Source organism: Glossina fuscipes, unplaced genomic scaffold, assembly GCF_014805625.2.
Source record: "Glossina fuscipes isolate IAEA_lab_2018 unplaced genomic scaffold, Yale_Gfus_2 0, whole genome shotgun sequence".
Lineage (NCBI taxonomy): Eukaryota > Metazoa > Arthropoda > Insecta > Diptera > Glossinidae > Glossina > Glossina fuscipes.
In genome coordinates, this window is record NW_023998414.1 from 44,406,852 (window position 1) to 44,428,596 (window position 21,745).

Genomic DNA, 21,745 nt, shown 5'->3' on the forward strand with positions numbered 1-21,745 from the left:
CAGGTAATTAATTGAAATAGATATCTCTGCTAGCAAAAGGTAGTTCACAACGGCTAGGAGAAATTTCGATACAACTTATTCTCTTATTGTACGATCAATAATAATCAGCAAGTCAGCAGCTTTCGGAGTCGCGATGATTCTGTAAATTCCTAATATAGACGATTAATGGCAATCATTATTTTCGAAAATCCATTAGCTAGTGATAAGATCAGCAGAGCAGGCGGAAGCATCAGTTTTAAAATGATTGCGCATTCTTCAGAGCTGTCAGCAGCAAGTCAGCAAAAGAGCTGTCAGAGCTGCGGTGAAATCAGTAATTCACACCATAAATGTGATAGAGTCGACTGAAGATTTCAAATCAAGTTCTATATCTAGCTGTCCCGTATAGAGAGGACAAGATAGTGTCAGTTGCAATATACATGAATAACTTGTTGTTGGCTTTCAACAATTCTGGTTGTGATAGAAAGAGATATTTAGAAAGAGCTTTCACAATGAGAAATTCAAAATAAAAGGTTGTAAAAATGCATTTGAATCTAGTTTTTAATTAATCTTTGTTGTTAGTATAAAATGTTTAAATCCAAAGGAAAAAAAGCACTTCAATCGTTTGTAATATATCGCTTATATGTTATTTTTGTGAAACCAATTTTCCGGTGCTACCTCCGAACAAAACCAAATATTTGCACCGATTATTATTTATTAATATATTTATTGTTTTCTTAGTGTTATTATTATTACGTTATTCTTAACTGGGGCTACAGAGTCTTTTGCGAAATGATATCTCCAAATATATTAGTATTAGCATTAGTGTTAGCAGTATTATTATTATATTACTAATATTGGTATTAGTAGTCATTTTTGTATTATTATAAATGTTAGTATTAGTGTTAGCAGTATTATTATTATATTACTAATATTGGTATTAGTAGTCATTTTTGTATTATTATAAATGTTAGTATTAGTGTTAGCAGTATTATTATTATATTACTAATATTGGTATTAATAGTCATTTTTGTATTATTATAAATGTTAGTATTAGTGTTAGCAGTATTATTATTATATTACTAATATTGGTATTAATAGTCATTTTTGTATTATTATAAATGTTAATATTAATATTAGTATCAATATTAGTACTAGTATTAGCATTAGTATTGGTATTAGTATTATTATCAGTAGTAATATTAGTATTAGTGTCAGTATTCGCTGCAGTGTTAGTAACTGTACTAGCATTAATATTAGCATTAATGTTATCATTATTATGTTTTTCCTAAGAAGAGCTGCAACGTTTTTCGCGAAATTATTTGTCAAAATGTTGGTTTTCAATTTTTTTTATTAATTATACATAAAGCTAAAGTGTTTACTTTGTTTTTGTGTCCTTAAATACCAGAGAAACTTAATTAAAAAAAATTAAAATTAACCTACATAATAAATTTTAACAGGTTGGCGAAATGGTATTTTTATTCAAAATTAAAAATTTACTTTCTAATTAAAGCAATTACGTTTTTTAAACAAACTTTATGAAAAATGATAATATTTCAAAAATTTATTTCTTAGGATGTAGATTAAAAATTTTCGTAAAGAAGATACCTAAACAGTTTAACAACAATGACACCAATTAGACTTTGTTTTTTTTTATTTTTGCTTTCGAACAAACGATACGCGCATAACTCATGACCGTCCACAGGTCGGTAGATTGACTCGGAAGAACACATTCAATTCAATTAGTGAGGCAAAAATCAAGAATACCAAATACATGACCAAACACGCCGTACCCACTCTTTTATCCAATTTAAATTTGTTACACGAGAACGTTATGTAAAGCAAAAACAAAGTAGATAGTAACGTTATGGCTGAATACTCCAGACCGGCAGAGTTTATGCCCACATAATTTTGCCCTGGTTGGATGGGAAAGAAGACGGCTTTGATTAGCCATGGTACACCTAAACACAGTAGTATATCGAAAGTGTTGGATCCAATGGAGTTGCAGATTCCCATCGAACCATGACCTGAAATATGTTTGAATTATATTGAAAAAAATATATGACAATTTTAAAAATCACCTCGTTTAGCTACTATGACACTAGAAACCGCTTCAGGTACACTAGTGCCCGCTGCCAGAAATGTTATGCCCATTACCGAGTCTGGTATTTTTAAAGTATCCCCTACACTCCGCAAGGTAGATTTAAAAATTAGAAAATCTCGTTAACTTTCTATAAATTCATCATTTTCCCTTTAACTTTCTTACCAATAATTGTTATCATCCAGGCCACCACATAGGATAGCGAACCAATCCACACAATGCACATAACGAATGTCAAAGGAAAAATCTTATTGTTTTTGGCTTTTTTGCAATCTGGTATCGCTACACAAAACAAAAAATGAATGGGCCATATAATCAACCAAGTGAATTGGGCGAAGCAACTTTTTTCTTTTGGATATCTTAACAAAAAATAGCCTTCGTCTTCCTCCAAGTCTTCATCCGCACCTGTAACATTTGCATTACTTGCCATTGTCGGCGAGGAAGGAGCTTCCGTATCTTCATGCTGAGCTATTGGAGCTAATGACAAAAGACACGTACCAGTTTTAGCCAAGTTCACGGTACTAATATTGAGATTTATAAGAGTCGTATTTACAGCATCGGCTGCTGTTGGAACGGAGGGAGTGTGGGTTACAGTTGAAACAGTCGGTGTTGAATATGAAGTTGTTGCTGTTGTCGCCATATTTATAGATGAAATTTTCGGGGGATCATTATTAACGCCTCCATTCAATTGAATAGTTGATAAATTATGACAAATGCGATTTTCAACGATTTCTAAAATTGTTAAAAACTCAAAGCGATGAAAAATGAAATGGGGAAATGTCAAAATGGCTGCCACAGCCTTATCTTACTAACTTAGAGCGCCTTCAACACCCACCACCTAAAATTTAATATGATTTTATAATTAAACTTATCAAGTGGCTTGCAAAGATTTTTTGACTTGCGAACTTATTTTAAATATTAAAAAAAATACCTTGCCCATTTAACCTCCGAGTACGATTTACTATTGCTTGCAAGTATTAAATAATAAGAAAAAAGTTACATTATGTTTTTCGTAAATTTATCTTGCAGTGTTAGAGTTCCACTCGTATTTAAGGTTTAATTCCGCAATGGTAAGGCAAACGGATGGACGGATAAAGAAAACCAAACGGACTTGGGATATCACTGTACCTAAGATTAAAATTGATTTCACTGCGATTGTTGTTTGCTTGTAACCAGCCAACTTAATTGACAAACTTACATAAACTGCTATGTAACGGCGGTGGGTATAACTAAACAAACATATTCTTAAAATATAAGGAATTAAAGAGAAAATTTAAAATATGAAATATAAATATATACAAAATATGCAATGGAATTTAAAAGATATTAGATATATATATATATGGGTGTAGAAATTTGATATATAGGTTTTTGAAGCAATTACAATTTTTAAAAACAGTGAATTGTTTTTATTAAGAGCATTCTTCGCAAATTGCGTTTGCGACAAGTTCATTCCTTCGGCGGTTCTTTGACATGTAACTGCGTTTAATTAAAACGTTTATCACGTCACTATAAACCACAAAGTCGCCATTGATTGCAACGATCCAAAATGAACGGTAGCTCAACTACCATCACCTTCAGCATAATTTTTGCAAAGGTTGTAATCCCGTGTCTTAAAGTAGTAGGCTTCGTTAAAACGAGCAAGGAACATATGCTACTGTTGTGTTTTAAAAAAGCAAATAAACCCATGTTTTACGTTTCAAAAAATTTTCAAAAGGTTTATCGGTGACCTCTCAATATATTGTCGTGAAAGGGAAGAACGGACTTTTGTATCTAATTTTTGTACCCACAATCGCATCAAGGTAATGATCTCAGTCGGTTAAACCAGGGTTACGCTGGTAAGTGAAGATCGCTAAGTTGATATGTCTGCATGATAAAAAAAAATTTCTCTCATTTTTAGATGAGGTCATTTTGTCGAGTCGATTGTGTGCAATGCACGAATACTATATTGTTCAGTGATTGCTTTTCTTTTCAAAACAGATGGTCTTTTATAAGTGTCATGCAGCTGCCGGCCGAGGAAAACGATTACCGGAAAACGGATTAAAGATGAAGTCATGAACTTAGATAATAGTAATATGCTTGTAAAAATGTATATAAATTGACTATGTGCGGAAGGCAGAGTCAGTCGGACAAAGACATCTGAGTCGAAAAAGAAAATTGGACTTGAGAAGTCGAGAGTATTGCCAAAGTAAAATGTAAATAGTCGTACCCTTAAATAAATTGATTGTAAATAAAAGAGTCTTGAAGTGAAAACGTGCAAGTGTATTTCTCTTAAAAAGAATATCCACGATCTGACGATACGAACCGTATCCAAGAAAAGCGAATTTCGCAACAATGTATTATTATATATTTTGTCTAGATAGTTGCTAAGAAATAAATGAAGTTCAATCTCTGTCAATTTGGATCAATTTTATTGATCGTCTCTGTAATGTTCTCTAATCCAGACGGCCTGCATCCTTATTACAAACGTTTTCTCATCAAGAGAATTGATCAAAAAGAAGAAAGGTTATCATTTTAATGTGTAACTGTCTGTTCATCTGTTATATTTTCTCTACTATGCCCTATTGCAATCCTGCCAACATCAATACTGTTTTGCGCTTTTTAATCGAAAGTATTCCGTGTTCCAAAGTCTTCGCTCCACCTGATCATCTTACTTTAAATAAAAGTAAAAGGAAGACATTTTTTTTTATAATACTATGTTGATTTAATTTTTTTCTTCATAAATAATCTGATATTGAAAATTTCATTAAATAGAAATTTTATATCCGCAAAAAAAGGAATTCGCCTAGATATTTTCACCAAAAAGTTTTTGTTTATAAAATTTTTAAAAAATGTATGGCATTTTTATAAAAAAAAAAGTAGCAAGATATTAAACATAAAAGTTTACTTAATCATAGTAGTAAATAAAATGAGTAGTAAATAAAATGCAAAAGGTTGGTGAATAGACCAGTATTTATAAAACCGGGCTTATAAGCGCAGGGAACCGAAATCTCGGAGTATATTAAAAGTTCTAAAAACTAATATTAGATAAAGAATAGTGAGTGAAGCAAATGCGGTTAAATCCATTATTAGTATTTATGCATTAGGTGTAAAAATAAATCCTTTAGATTGAAGTTGGTTACTTCATAAAACGTGCATAACGCGTTTTTTTTCTCCAAAATCTTAGATATATGTAGCTTATACATTGGTGTTTGTATGGTGTAAGTATCGGCTGTTTATACGCTGCAGCTTAGTATATATAAAGTTTAAAGGGATGGACATCAACGTGCACCAGTAAAATTTTATGGGCCTGAATATGCGGCTTTGTAGGAGATATGGATGGTTGTCATGCTTAAACTCTTGCTTTTCTTCGTTTCAATTATCGAACACAAGACGTTTTTGCCGTTCGAAATAATTTGAAATTACAGCGACTTAACAGACATAACCACACGACAACTTTACGATTTTTCTCCTTTCGCTTAGCTCCCATTTTATTTCTTTTTATATTTCCCATTTCATGCAATTCAACTGAATTTTTCTTTTTGACTTTTTCTCTACTGTACAGTGCGCTCTGTTTGAATTTTTGACAGATTTTCGTGTAGTGTACTTTAAATTCTTCAATCTTGCGAGGCAGTAAAATATTCACCGTTCCCAAGATTACAACTTTTTGCACGTTATCTCGCAAACCACTTTCCAACTATTTCACAACTTACCGTATTTTCGCCCCGCGCTAACTTAATCATTTCCATGGCGGGAGCTAGATTTTTTTCATTTTGAAACAGGATAACATGCATATTATAGCAACCTCTTTAACTACAGTTAATAAACAAGTCAAACTTGCCACATATAAAGATCAACATCTAAGCTATGTGTATCCAAAATTTTGGAGCAAGTAAACGTACGTTTTATTGCAGCAACCAATTTTAATTTGCAGAATTTATTTATGCACTTAATCTTATTTTAGTGAAATAGTTGAAATGTTATAATTACTGTGTAGAAAAAGTTATAAGTCAAGTTGAAACAAATCTTTCTAATGAATGATAGTACCACCTGTTTCTTTTTCATTAATGTTCTTCGTTTGAATACTACAATTGGAAGAACGGCTGCGTGAACGCGCCTGTTTAACGCCACCTGTACGTCATTATAAATAAAAGTGTTCCACATTGACGTTAAAAATAATAATTTAGATGAAGGGTACAGGATTTTTCCCATAAAAGGCATATTCGTTCGGTCAACTTACCTTTAGCACATTTTTGAAATGTTTTATCAAAATACATAACAGCCAAATAGACAGCATACAATGACACCAATATTAGAGCTTCGTACCATTCCACACGCTCATCATGCATTACACAAATTAATATAGCCACTGTGATACCATAAGCTATACTATCTCGTGTTAAAGGCCACCAATCTAAGGGTATAGTCTGCAATGTCCAAGTAATATCCATGGCTCATGAATAATTGTTATCCTTTATAAGTAATTTTCCACATAAATTACCATTCCTGCTCCTATCCCACAGCAAGCAGCAACAGCCAATATATTAAATACCGCCGAGCCCACAATAGTCCCAACGCCTATATCACCCTCGGTAATGAAAGTGCCTATCACATTTACAAATAATTCGGGTGCTGAGGTGGCTGCAGCCATAAATGTAGCCCCTGCCACATCATTAGACATATTTAAAGCTAAATCGTAAGAAAAAAAATTTTTTTATTAGCTTAAAGTACTATTTTGGAAAGACTAATCCAACCTACCTGCACAGATTTTTTCCACTGCAGGCACGAAATACTCATCACATACTACGGCTAATGCTACAAATAAATATAAACTGGCTATAACATGAAGTACAACAGCACCCGCCTGTCTTTGTGGTTCTGTGAATAAATCACGCGGAAAATCATCTATGGCGGGCTGTGTGCAATTTATATCTATAAATGATGAAACCAAAAAGAGAAAATCAAAAATAAAACTGGATTTTATTGCAATATGATCACACTGTTTGAAAGGAAATGGCCATGCATGGATAGTATGATATTTCTTCCAGACAAGAACATTTCGCCGCAAGAAAATCGGAATATCTTTTTTCCTTTGTTGTATTCATCGTTAAGTAATTACCCGAGGTTCTGTTGTTTTTACATTTATTCTTTCTTGTTATATTTTAACCGGATGCTCCCAGCAATTTGTACTTCACTTGCTCTGAATATAACTAACTATTCGAGCACGAATGCTTATCATAAAAAACTTTTCCCTTTTTTTAAATATCTTAATGATCTTATGTTAATAATCTGATGATTATTACAAAGCACACTCCTTCAAATTTTCGTACTGTCACTTTTATATAAGAAATCAGACAATTGTATAAATAATATAAGGTTACTTTTACAATACCTATATATCAACACATAAGCAAAATTTTTCTTTTGGAAACAAAATGTTTTTGGCGAAGGCAAAGTTGTAATATGTTCGCGTATTAGAGTAATATTATTAAGTTCAAAGTCACAAGACAGTTCATCTATGTAATATTACAAATGAAACAATTAGAGGGAGATGAAGAAGAGGACACATGAGCAACCAAATATTCATGTCTCAAATTATGCTGAATAGCAAATACAAATTTCCGTACTGATCTACTGCCTATGAGAATACGTTACATTGGTAAATATGCAATGATGTAATTTTACTCTACTCTATTTTATTTTTAGTTCCATTTATGTATATATTATTTATGTGTACTTCATTTAAAATAAACAAAACAAATTTTCGCACATCATAGAGACTTGTATCTTCTTAATTCTTCATTTTATTATTATCCACTGAGATACTAGAAGTACACGTTGCAGTTCCTTAGCCACTGCCTTTAACTAGGTGAGAAAATATAGCGAAAGTGATAAAACCTCATATATTTTCCCATTGTTACTACAGTGTATCAAACCTCGATTGAACATTGCAGTCTCCTCTTTTTGCGTGGAAAGTCGGGCTCCATGCAACCTGTCCGTTGAGGCATTTCCAATCTATTCGAAAATTGTTGCAACCACTTGCTTCAAGAAACACAAAATTTTTACGATGGAAACTCCAAACCAGACTTGTCAATGGCAAATTATTGTATGCAGAGTATTTCTTGTACAATTAAAGTGTAAAATTAAAGTGTTTAATATAATTTCCATTTTATAATATCAAAATTGTACACCTGTGTCGGTAGGAACCTATAACTGCCAGTATTAGGAATAAGGTGTAATGAGTAACACTGGTTTCGTGCGGGCGGTTTTACGAAAATTAACAAATGTCGTCAATGTTACTCCGATGATTGTTGTTAATATAACGTAGCGCGCATGCAAGCGTGTCGCCAGTGTATGCCATATGTTTCCCGATTTATATATATCGGTCTGTCCATCCACTTGTGAGATATATTCTCTCTATTGCTATTAAGTTTTACAGGCCACAAAGCACGTAATAAGTAAATCCACTTCTTCCGTGCTGATGGGTCTGCAAAATTACTAAATCTTTACTATTAAGGGTTTTGTACTTGTACTTTCAAATATCTATTTATTGTAGCAAAGTTTCTTTAAGGATTTGAAAGTCATGTCAGTCAGGCCGCCTGCGTAGAAAGAGCCTCAATTGATTATAACGTGCTTTCGCCCCGAAGAATTGACCGAATCAATTATGGCGACGCTTTCTAATTTTATCCATTAGTTTCATACTCGAGCAAACGGTATAAGTACATACAAAACTAGTCCAACCCAATGTCTAGTTACAACATTAGAAACCTTCCACAATATTGACAAAGGCTTCCAACTTTGTTTAGATAAAAATTTATAAGTACTATATAGTTCGCAGCGACTAGAAACTAAAAATATTTGGTAAATATTTCATAGAATTTACCAAATTCCACTACGGCCTCATTTAAAAAGTTGCCATCTGTTTGTTCACATAACGATACAAACATGTCCACAACACATCATGCGTCAATATACCGTAATATGTAAAATAAGCTATTTACTGTTGTTGTTGTTGCTGTATCGTTTGGAGAATTAATTAAGAAATTTAAGATTCCCTTAATACGAAATAGTTGAAAATAATCAACGATTACAATGCAAGTAGGAAATGTATTCGCATTGAAGCAAAATTTAGGTATGCAGCCTGCCAAAAATTTTCTTAATAACTCTACATTAGCAAGCTAATCACCGATTTTGTAAGGCTGTCTCAGGATGTCAGCCATTAATGGCTGCAATGGCGAGATATATGTGCTTACATTAAGCATTCCATTATGGTTGAGGCTTTAAGAAGGCAACCTAATAACGAACGAACGCGGCCAACTCAACTATTTCTGACTCTCAGAGAAGGAATAATCCTTAACCACCTGTTTCTCTTTGATGGATAAAATGAATGTTTATTTTGTTCATTGATAGTGCCGGACGAGAATTATCAATCCTCGTTATCCTCATCAGTCCAATTACTCTTATTTTTTATAATCATTATTCCGTCGATCGTCTTTTGACAAACATTAAACATAAAATATAAAAAATATTTTGCGAGATATAATTATTGTTGTTGTGTCGCTCGTTCATTAGTATTGTTTAATTGTTTTATTACCGATAAATTGCTATGAAAATTAGTTTATCTTTTGCCGCTCATCTTAACTTTTAGTTTATAGCTTCCGTTCAACAAACTTTTTTCACTAAACAGCATTGTATTGTGCTACCGTCTGTTTAATATTTATGCTATTTTTTGTTTTTCGCAAGATCAATTGAAAGTTTTAAGTAATTGTATATATTCTTTAAATTTTAATTGTGTAAAGCTTGAGCCGCTTCGAATCGTCAAAATAAATTATATTACATACGTGAAATAGAAAATTGTAAAACGAACCTTTGACAAGCTAATCAATTTTGGTAAACTTCATTACTGTCAAGTTGACATTTCCACATTTTTCCAATGAATGAATTGCGTATGAAGAATTCTTAAAAGCCTAAATTTTGTATTAAATTAATCATTTCTTCAAAAATTGAAAATTTTTTCTTTAAACTACATTTATAGGTTAACTGTAACGTGAAAAATGTTTGTATTGCATCGGAGGGAAATCGGAATTTGCGATAGTGCAATATGCAATATGTATTCTATTAACCTTAACGAGAGTAGAGCAAATTAAACTTTCCTTTGACGAGATATCGGGCCTTTTATCGTGAGTGAAGATTTGTTAATTTTGTTTATAGGGAGGTATACTCATTTTGTCACAATGTTTGCAACACCAAAAAACAAGCTTCACATATCCTATAAAGTCTAAAAAGTTCTAAAGTTCTAAAGTATATTCTTGATCAGCGTGAACTTCTGAACTGATTAGCTCATGTCTGTCCGTCTGTGTGCCTGGTGGTGTGTATGGTGGGTTTTGACAGTCTCCTGGCCGCAAAAATTAAGACATCGGCTTCAAATTTGGTAGAAACATTACAAGTTTTTGCACTCAGGTTGATATTGAAAATGGGCCAAATTGGTCAGAGCACAAGCCCGCAATGAAGCGAACGTACCTCCGTTTTTCTTAACAAATATTTGCGGCTTTTACTCATTATTCACAAATTGCAAAAGATAAAAGGCTAAAATTCTTCACATGTATTTTACGAAAAACTCTGCTATTTACATGCCAAATCGGAAAGATCGGCCATGCCCAGGTAATGTTTCAATTTTTCTTTTTCTATTTTTTTAAGGTTTTAATCTTATTAATCGTAAGGTCAACAAATCTGAATGAGTAAAACAATTTTGCGTATTCCTCAAATGGAGATATATTATCTGCCTAAAAATTCGTTAACTCTAAAATAAATATGATGGACATTACGGACTGGCGGATTAACTTTTTCTTAATAATACGAACGATATTGGTATTAAATAAAACGATTTGGAGAGTAGAAGTCGACAAAGTAAGTGTGTTAATTCCAAATTAGTTGAGGTGGACGTTTCAACGTAGTAGATTAACTTTTCTTATATGAATAAATTATGCAAAGAAAATTATCTCTAATATAAAAAAAAATACCAAAATCATCACTTCACCTAACTTCTAGGCGAAAGTATACTTTTTATAAGAGTTATTATAGGATAGGGAACCCAAAATGAAAGCTGACATAGTTCAAATTTAGCAAAATTAATTTCCTTATCAACGGACTTATTGTTCTTCAACTAAGTTTGGCATAAAGTACTGAAAATTTTAATAGATTTTTCATCCTGCATTTATAAAGGCTTATTTATTTGTAAAGGCTTATTTTTGATCATAATTTTAGTGTATGATGTACACACACACACACACACACAAATAACGACCATAAAACGTACCTGCCTGAATTTAAACGGTAACTTACGGTGTATAATCCTAAAAAGAAGTACAGAATAACCAGTTGAGAACTCTGAGCGAGTGAATGTTACTGATATGAAAATTCGTATGACAATTTGTAAGGAGAGAAGCATATCATATATATTAACCCTCTTTAATCATTAAGACGACTACAAGTATGTCCACTGTCATTGTGTTGCGATAACTGTTACTAGGAATATTCACACCAAATTTGAATAAAATTGGTTCGTATCCATATGTTGGTTCTTATCTATGAGAGGGATTATAATCAGATCTGCGTAAACGACGTTTAAAGTCAGGAAAATGTTAAAATTAAACTCATATTGATATATTTCTCTTGCACAAATTTAGCTGTTTTTTTTCTTTTTTTTAAGCTACAAAAGGGAAGACTAGTGAGTAACTAATATTCAGACTCTAAACAAGAATCCAATAGTTCGGACGTTGAAGTGATGGTAGATTTAAAAAATTTGAATTAAAATAAGGCGAAGGACTTTATGATATTTTAAAATAGGGGAAGATCAGTTTTTGGAACGCTATGAATTCTCCCAATATTTAGAAAAGTGTTGAATATTTTCTAATTATAAACTGAAGATTAGAAACGAATGTAAGTACAGAAACTTTACGGTTAGGACATTGACCTCTCGTAACAATGACACCAATTGTGTCAATGGTGGACGCACTGCGTCTCCTTGTATATAAAACTATTTTCATTATACATTATAATTCTCTGAGATAGGTCTCTTATTATCGTATTGTGCTAAACTTAATGTATATACTATCCATGTTCAGGTTCAGAAGTGAGAAAATTGAAATAGCTATAATAAAAACTTTGCATTCTAAGCCGGTTTAAAGAATAATTTTTGATGTACATGTATATATATATGCTATTACTTATAATATGTTTAAGTAGCGAATGAAAACTGATCTGTGATGTCTTACACACAAATACTTTTGTAACAAGTAATTGAATCATTGTTATCTAAATTAAGAAAAAAAGTTGTTAAATATATTTACAAATACATTCACATACACTTGGCTACACTTCATATTTATATTAATATAAACATATACACATACGCCAGCACTTGCCGTAAATATAAGAAATCACCGCATGATGTCTATTTTGTGCAATTGCTATCATTTTGTGTGTAATGAAGTAAGCTATTTAAGTAAATTTTTCTACACATGCACATACACATGAACTAACACGTATGCACTTAGAATTACATATTGCTTATATAAAAAACTTAAATTATAATATTATGCTTAATCACCGTCGTCATTATCATCATCATCATCATCATCATCATCATCATCATCATCATTACCATCATTACCATCATCATCATCATCATCATCATCATCATCATCATCATGATCATTGTCACGATTACTATTAACACTATTATAGAAGTTAACCAATTTTTTGACATCGCTAGAAAACTGTAAAATGATTCTCATCTACTTCAAAATTGAAAAAAAATTTCTTTGAATAAAACTATTTCTTGGATTAAATATTATATTCTTATTTACTCACATACAGACAAACAAATTTTTGTACTCAAACACAACCACTCACACATAAACTCTATGTAGTTTGCACATTATGCACGAGCACGCGATTTCTTAGTAAATGAAATAATTCGTTAATTTACTTTTTTACTAAACTTAACTCAACTTTGTTTGTGATCTTGAAATAACCACAATTTATTATTGTATTAGTATTTCTTGTTTAACGTCACTCTGGCACTGATTTGTCAATTCTCTAATTGTCGTTAAGTATTTTGATTTTTGCATGCTAGCGCTCGCTTCCGTTTTTCGTTGACTTTTATTTTTTGTTCAGTTTTCTGTTTTTTCTTTTTTTTTTTTTTTTGCTTTTTCGACCGTTTATTGGATAATTTAGCGTTAAAATTTAATAATTAATAAATTGTTATGGACTTTAATTAAATCATATTAAGCAAATTGGTATGAGGGCACGTATATTTGTGCTCCATGTACAAGGTTTTTAAGATAGGAATTCAAAACGGTGATACCATTGTATATGTACACAATATCAAATTAATGGAGGATCGTAACTAAATTCGCGAAGCAGCGGATAATCTATTTCAAATCTATAATAGTGATTTTTGGAAGGTAACAATTGCCCACCTGGCGTTTCAATCCTTTCTATCTTTTTGTTTTAAATTATGTCAATTTTCAGCAACTGTCCCGTATTTTCGTTTTCAATAATGAACTCCTTTTTAACGTTTTTCCTCGTTTATCCATTCAACGCAAATTGTGATAGCTTTATGGATCGATTAAGCCGACCGTAATTTGTGCACAAACAAGCCATTCAGTTGTAATGAAAGCATATTTGTATTGACGCAACCAATATTATAACATTCGACCTCGTTTTTTCATGAAAAATTTGGATAATTGACAAACTTTTTTCTATGATTAGAAATTCCACGACATAGCAATATGTTCAAAAAATATCGAGAACTCTAATTTTGAAAATTCGCCCGCGTCAAATATCAAGCAAGGTTCTTTTTTTTTTGTTAAGTTAGTAAAACTGTCATGAAAACTTGACAAAAGCTCTGTATTATTCAATTTGCTAGTTTATAAAGTAAAGTGTACTCTCTCCCCCGTTTGGTCGTTTATCCATCTATTCGTAACGAGCTGAATCTATTGGGAAATACGTTCAAATCAACTAAGAGCGTAAAAGAATCTTAAAAGTAGGTTTACTATTACTAGCTCAAATTAAATAAGTAAAATTAAGTAAATAAATGGCGCGTTCTAGAATAATTCATAAAAAAAGGAGTTCTTCGCATATTAGATCAAGTAAAGAACATCGCTCTTGCATACATAGATTTAATTTATTTATTTCCTACTCGCTTGACTCATTAGTTAGTTTATCTATTAGCCTTCGAGCCTTTGAAACTCTCTGACATTTTCCATAACCGATATTTGCGAGCGCTTGCTTCGTTTAATAGCGAAAAAATTTTATTTATTTTTTTTTTATCTTTAAATTGTAAATCGATGTCTAAGCCTTTATTTTTCTTAATTTCCGGCTTACAGAAACGATTTATAAAATTAAAACTTGCAATATAGATGAATAATAATATTTAATTGTGAGAAACGTCACAAAATGCATAAAGTTTTCTATACCGCTCGTCGGTCTACCTGTGTTGCAATTTGCAATGTCTGTCAAAATTGGAAGCAAAACTTGAAATAGAAATGATTTATCTCCAAATATGTCCGCAAAACTGAAATAATTTTATAGATGCCGCAGCAGCCATTCAAATGCTTATCGTTAATATGCGAGGGCGCGTACGTATCTTTAATTTGGGAATAGTATATCCAAAAGCCATTTGCAATAATGTAATGTGGAAATGGTTCAGATCAGCCAAATGACGCACCCCTATTTGCAAGAAAATTAACGAATTAACGAGCGTTAACGAATATATAGTGCGGGTGAGTCTTCTGGAATCATCCTTAACCTTAATGTTTCTTTTATAAAATCGTCTTAGTAACTTGCAGAGTTAACAGACACCCATATTGAACTGACATTAAAAAATTTTAATAACAATAAAAAAAAATTATTATTGAATGCGCCCGTTTAAAATAGCGATAGAAAATTTAAAAGAAAATCAGCAAGTTCCAAATCATGCGAATAAATGGAAATGCTTAAAAGTCGAAATTACTTTATGCTTCTTTCAGGAGAATCTCCCACTTCATCTTTTAGCATATGCTTATGAACATAATGTGATATCATATTTATTTATTTTTTTTTTTTTTGTAAAATTCATCAAATGAAGTAGAAATGCAAATACCATCTCAATTTTTGACTCAATAGTTTTATAGCTTAAATCTTAGATTCGTAAAAGGAAAATCAATTCTAAATTACGTGAAATTTTCTTAACGCACCGCAATACCTAGCGAAGGCGTCATAAACTGCACACATTCTTGATCAGCGTTAACAGTAGAATTGATTTACGCTTGCCTGCCTGTCGAAATGTCTACCTTGAAACCATGATTATAAATTCAATTCTTTGTCTGGAATCATCGAACTGGTGTCAAATACTTCTTTTTTCGTTTCGTCGTTATGTTTATAAGCCGGAGTTCCCCTAAAATGGCAGAACGAGAAATTGACTTCTTAGTGTTTTTTGTAAAGTAATCTTTCTATTAAGTTATCTTTTTTAAGTACATGACTTTGGGGTAACATGCCGCTATACAATTGCATATGTCACGCTTTCTAAGTTTTAAGTTGTAAAGATAATAAACTTACAGCAACTTATATGTTTACAAACATTGCTAATGTATACGTTACATTGCATTTGCTAATTAACATGCTCATGTTTTCGAAATATACTTCACTTTCTTCTGAGATCTGTGATAAGTAATACAGGAATCGATCTATTCAAGCCGACTAAAATATTTTCATGTACCGTCATTAACCAAGTGTTTTTTTTTTTTTTTTTTGATTTGTAATCTACAAACTAAACTGCAAAAGCTATTAATGTAAATTTTCTTTCACTTTATACATCAGTTCATGCCATTTTTAAATAAAAATGATTTCACATAAACGACCATATCTGATCTAGTGTAAAAATACAATTCTGGACAATCAATTTTTGTCACTTTTCCACATAAATCTGCTTTTATCTCACCAACAATACAAATAATTTTGCTAAATGAGGTCATCGAGATTTCGGGGTTTATTGTTATAAGCCAATGCTTCAACATAACCCCCAAAATAAGTAATCCAATTGACTTGCATCGCACAACCTTTATAGCAAACTCGCATATGCGTTCTAACAGCTTACACGATCACTGAACTTTTGTCATAATAAATTGATTTTTTTACAACATGTATGGCTTTTCGTAACATTTCATAGAAGCCATTTATCGTCCAAGTCGAAATCATCTAAATTTTGCCGCGAAACAACACTTATCACGTTTCCCTGGCGTTTTCCATTGACGGTAACTACAATGACATTTTTATGTACAAAGCTGACATTTTTGGCTCACAAGACACACCCAAAAAGAAATTTTTGAACACCTAAAAGCCATTCAGGAACACCAGATGTGTTTTCTTTGCACCAAAGAAACCGTAATCCTTATTTACAAATCCCACAAGTATGCAGCTTAAACGTGAGTTCATTGTTTCATAATGGATTTCAACAATTTTAGCATACCGTACAACTATGTATATTTTGTATTTGACAAGTAATGGCAAGGTCCAAACCATATACGTTTGGGAAAAAGTTGATCTAAATCTAAGAAGTGTTTTTTATTTACGTTTCCTTTCGGAGTCACAAAATGTGCGACGCTGTACAACTGTTGCTTTAATTATTATTCAATGTTTGTCTAACGTGTACATTTACATTCACTTCATTCTATAATTTATCGAAAGGGTTGATCAGCCGCTCTAATTATGAAACATTTTTGATTTGACTGTTTTGTTTGTCAAAAATTTGTTGATATTTGAATTTTTACTATATCCTTTACCTTTTTCTTCATTACATATATTTTGATTATAATTATATCTCCTACAGATGAACATGCAAAAAATTTACTTTTACGCTTCGCTTCTTTATATTGAAATGTGCGAACATACTTCGAAGCACTTATCTGATTAAACAGTTTGTGCACAAATAGTCCTGAACTATCCGTGATGCTCATATTTTCACCTGGTATGTTACTACATTTATCCAAAATTGGCTCCAATACGAATATAGATTGCTTACTCATTTTATTTATTTACTTTTTTTAATTTTAATCTATTTCGTTATTATTCTCTTTAAAAATAAGTACAGTTAAGCATATATCACCTTTTTTTTTTGAACATGTTTTGTTATCATTTTACCGCTTCAGTGGGTTCAAATTGTTTACAAAATGTTGCTAAACGCAACAAATAACAATAAAAGATAAACATTAAAATATACATACAAACGTACATTATGTATATATATATATATATATATAATTATTTCAATTGCCTCAATGATACCTACGGAACACCTTTAATATATTTATAACAAGAGATTCAGTGCTCAAAACGATTAAAGTCAAATTTACAACAAAACCCGTTTTTAAAATATTATTTTATTGATCTTTATTATATTATTCTGCTGCCTAACGACTTACTAAATTAAAAGCAGAACAAATGATTAGGATGTAATTCTTAATTACTTTTAAACATTTAACTACGGTATCCACATGCCCACAATAAAAATCATATTCTCTACAGCTAACGCTTTGTAAATAAACAACAAAAACAAACTTAACAAAGTTAAAATTAATTAAAGTTCAGCATTGAATAACTAAATAAACCAAGTAGGTGAAATAAGAAATACGCAGTAAGCACTTCCTCAAAAAAGTGGCTGAACGAGATTGTTTTACACAAACATAATATAAACGTGTATGCGAAGTTTCGAAATAAAAAAAACTTTTCGGTTTTAACTAAGAAATTTACTCCTCTATAGGCCCATCAAAGAAGTATGAATATTGAACATAATCCACTTTTTCGCGGTGCAGCTTATTACTTAAAAATCAAATTTGTAAATTATTCTAAATTTAACCTAAAATCACTTAGCAGCAACTATTTCGCTCACAATATTGTCTTGTTAAATGGTCAGATTAACTAGCTTAACAAGCCTTTAATATTCCCAATGTTTTACTCTGGTAGAAAAATAGAGAAATACAAGAAGCGGAAACGTTCGTAACGAATTATATTTACCCATTACATGGCATTATTAGAATTTGAAAAAGGAATAAAAAATTTCTTTGATATGCAGTTTCAATAAAATCGTTGAACAAGCCACATACGCAAAAAGAAAAAAAATCGAGAAATCGAAAAAGCGAAGTTTAGTACAATTAATTAAACTATATGTACTGAAAAAATTTTTTTTGAATACAATTGAAGCAATTGTTACTGTTTTTTCTCTTTTAACAATATTTCGTATACTAATGAAAATTAAAAAGTTAATGCTTTTTAAACAGTTTAAGAGTTTTAAAACAATATTGATATAAAAGCATTTTTCAAAAAATCCTACTGTTTACTAAATTTAATTCCTGTAATTTTTAGAAAACGTATTTTACTGGCTGAATAGGAAGATCATACGTATACCCACTTTTGGTCGGAATAAAAGGCCAATCGATCCGTTTATGTTCTTGTTGAAATGTTTATATGTTACGACACTACCTACCCTACGCACATCGGGCAGGCAGTCTTCAGAAAGCACCGTTTTTTTACATAATTTGTGTTGAGTGTAGAACATATATGTGCGTTAGCTGATTGTAACAATTAACATATCACGGCACATTTTTATGTAAGCGCTGCATCCATATACATACTAAATTGCAGTTATGTCACTGGATGTTTATTCTTACATAGCACGTACGTTCGCAGTGCTGTAAAATATTTTTGGTAAAGCATATGCCTTATGAAAACAAGTAAAGTGATAGGTACAGAAGAATTCGATCTAAACCGATTACAATATCTCCTTTTAAAGTTTTCAAAATATTTATATTTATGTACTTATGTGTATAAGAAAAATCGGGGTAACTTTTAATTAAAATAATATTTAAATAATCTTCGCTTCATCAAGTGGATGTCATATATTTCCTAAAAGGTATTTTGATCAACTTAATTAGGAGAATTATTTCTTTTTTTTAATTTTATCGTGAGGGTATCTTAGAGTATATTATTCGCTTTTATTTTAAGCCCGCTTAGTAAATTTCCCAGAGTATATAGTCAGTAAACTAAAGTAGATAAAAATATATATATATTTTTTTTTTTCGTGGCGTTGAAGCATAATTCAGTAAAGCTTATATAAATAACATATTCTTATTGTTCATTGATTTAAAAAAATGACGAATATCTTTTTTGATTAATTTGTTTTAAAAAAATAATTTATACCTTTGCTTAAAAAATGTAAATATTTTTCTTTAAATTTTTTACTTCAATTATGTACCGTTTGTATAACTTAATCCCCAATAATCTTCCATATTTTTTGAACCGGTCTATCGTTGTTGTCGTCTTTTCAGCTGCTCTTGATGATATTGCTCTTGTGATTATAGTTACTTTAGTAATGATTACCGTGACGATTGGTAGTATGAAGGAAGTATACTTGTATAGAAGACCCGTGGTACTTCTAATTTCGCTTAAGCGACGGGCATGCAATTTCTTCGCATATATCTCACGAAAAAGAAAAGAAAACAATAAACGAAAAGCAGAAAGTAGAAATCAGACCAAAAAAATTGTTTAACGCGCGCGTTTAAACCTTAAGACGTTGATATTTGACTTAGCGCTTATCGTAAACTGCCTCAAATTAATGAGGAAATACGAAAACTTTTCTTTTGGCCTTTTTTCTTTTTTTAAAGAAGAACGTATTTATTATTATTAGTATTATGACGATTATGATGATTTGCACACACGCACACACGCATAATATGCTGCTGTGCAAATCGTGCCCCTCACTTAACACAGGCGTGCATAAATTTTTGTTTTATTTTCTGTAAAATTGCAGCAGACTTTTGTTTTGCCCCGTTTTATAATAAAAAAAAACTTGTAAAATTTTTTTAAAAAAATTTTTTGGTTCGAAAACGACGATGCACTGTTTTTGTATCTTAAAACAAAAAAAAAAGTTTTTATTATAGAAAATTTGCCATTTTTTTCATTTTCTATAACGTTATTTTTTCTGAAAATTGTTTTGTTACTAGAATTACTGTATGATGCTCTCGCGTTACATTGAGCTGACTGCCTCACCGTTGTTATTGACTAAATTCATTTGAGCTCTATAGCATACGTTGAAGCTATTGTACGGCTAGATGTTTTTATCCCTCGTCTCTGCATCGTCATTCTTGTTGTTGTGTTTTTAATTTTTTTTTTTTATGTCTTCTTTATTTATTTTCAAAAGCCCCGCTTAATTTGATACGAATGGTCACTCATTTAAAGCACTTTGTGGCGTTGAGTCTGAATTCGAAATTTCTGATATTAATGCTGTTCTTGTTCTTATTTTCATATCAGTACCTTTCATCTGTGTTTTCTTCTTTTCAATTTCTTTTGAAAAACTTGCACAGTCGCTTATGGAGGTTTTTAGATAGATGGACAAATATTTAAAAGTCCTTAATATAACTTTATGCCTGACAAAATCTTTAAGCAACAATTTTTTTTTTTCTCGCTAAGTCGGGAAAAGTTCTCGGACAAAAAAAATTGTAACCGTTTTCCTTATTAAAATTCCACTGAATATAATTTCTCCGAAATGTAAATATCATATATTGCAATAGTTTTCCAATCCTAAAATACCTTTCACATTACGAAACAATTGAAAGGTTCATAAATTTAGCTTGAGAATATGAGTATTGTTCAATAAATTATCTCAAAGGCTTAATATAATATTTGAACGCTTTCCCATGTCGGTCCTTGCGATTCTGAAACGATTTTGAAATTCCCTAATTTAATAGAAAAGCCCATTTCTAAGCAAAATTTGCCGTAAATATGCCTTCTTTTTTTTGGCAATATCTTCATCGTTCTTATATTTATCATACAGATATATAATGTAATTACCACCGTTCACTGTATAACTTAAATTATGGGATAAAAAATATTTATTTATTTAATTAACATTCTGGCTCATATTTTGTAGCTTGAATGCGTAGTCTCACGTTTGAATCCGAACTATCTCCAAATGTAGCTTTAATTCATCAATGTGGAAGTGGTTTTAGCTAGAAATACAAATGACGGAAGTAAGAATCGTTATACCTATTTAAGATGGCTAAGTCTTGACTATGAAAGTAACAATAATATATCTATGCAGTTGAAGATATAAAAGGAAATTCGCTGAAGGATCTGGAAATCAAAAAGCCTGCCTAAAATGCACGCAAAGCATTATGAGCTTCATATATTCTTTATATATCACACAGAAAGTTACGAAATCTCATAAAGTAAATATTACCCATACTCTAACTCTAATAATTTGTGAGGAAAAGTTAGTCGAATAATTTATGTTAAAATGTCAGGTCAAACATTTCGCAGTGTTCCGTACAAAAGTCCCATAATTTAATAAAATCAATTTTCTTGAAAAAATCCTGTTTTGCAAAAAATACAAATTTAGATAATAGTAACACCAGACACATATTCGGGATGCTTTACTTGCGGACGCAGCGGACAACTGATGAGAATTTTTCTAGTAAATTGTGTAAGAGATATGTTAATTGTTTACCTAACAGTTGATCACTAAGTGCAATTGTTTGTCAGGGCTATTATAGGTTATAAGTATGTTATAAGTCTTTGCCTATCGTTATATACTAATTATGACTTTCGGTTTGCAATAAAGTAACGATGGGTATATTAATTTAATGGATTTGG

General features: G+C 31.2%; 1 protein-coding gene across 3 annotated transcripts; it reads right to left on the reverse strand.

Annotated features, from left to right (window-relative positions):
• Positions 1 to 1,504: 1,504 nt before the first annotated feature.
• Positions 1,505 to 19,936, reverse strand: LOC119641273 (sodium/potassium/calcium exchanger 4). Of its 3 annotated transcripts, none has more exons than XM_038039872.1 (8): positions 19,350 to 19,936; positions 6,815 to 6,988; positions 6,558 to 6,745; positions 6,297 to 6,483; positions 6,104 to 6,187; positions 2,243 to 2,809; positions 2,058 to 2,159; positions 1,505 to 2,003 (listed from the first exon to the last, which is right to left on the reverse strand). In XM_038039872.1, exons 1-8 carry the CDS (start codon positions 19,381 to 19,383, stop codon positions 1,666 to 1,668), a joined length of 1,674 nt encoding a protein of 557 aa, XP_037895800.1. In that variant the 5' UTR covers positions 19,384 to 19,936; the 3' UTR covers positions 1,505 to 1,665. The 3 variants fall into 3 exon arrangements, with proteins under 3 accessions (XP_037895800.1, XP_037895806.1, XP_037895811.1); XM_038039878.1 differs by having other exon boundaries at positions 6,107 to 6,187; positions 19,350 to 19,933; XM_038039883.1 differs by lacking the exon at positions 6,104 to 6,187.
• Positions 19,937 to 21,745: the final 1,809 nt, after the last annotated feature.

What these genes read in the sequence shown, in the direction of transcription:
- LOC119641273 (XM_038039872.1), bottom strand. Translation starts at nt 19,383, where the DNA reads ATGGAAGATTATTGGGGATTAAGTTATACAAACG. An exon ending in GGGATTAAGTTATACAAACG is followed by an intron (nt 6,989 to 19,349) that starts GTACATAATTGA and finishes CATCATTTATAG; the next exon opens with ATATAAATTGCACACAGCCC. An exon ending in ATTTCAAAAATGTGCTAAAG is followed by an intron (nt 6,188 to 6,296) that starts GTAAGTTGACCG and finishes AATGACGTACAG; the next exon opens with GTGGCGTTAAACAGGCGCGT.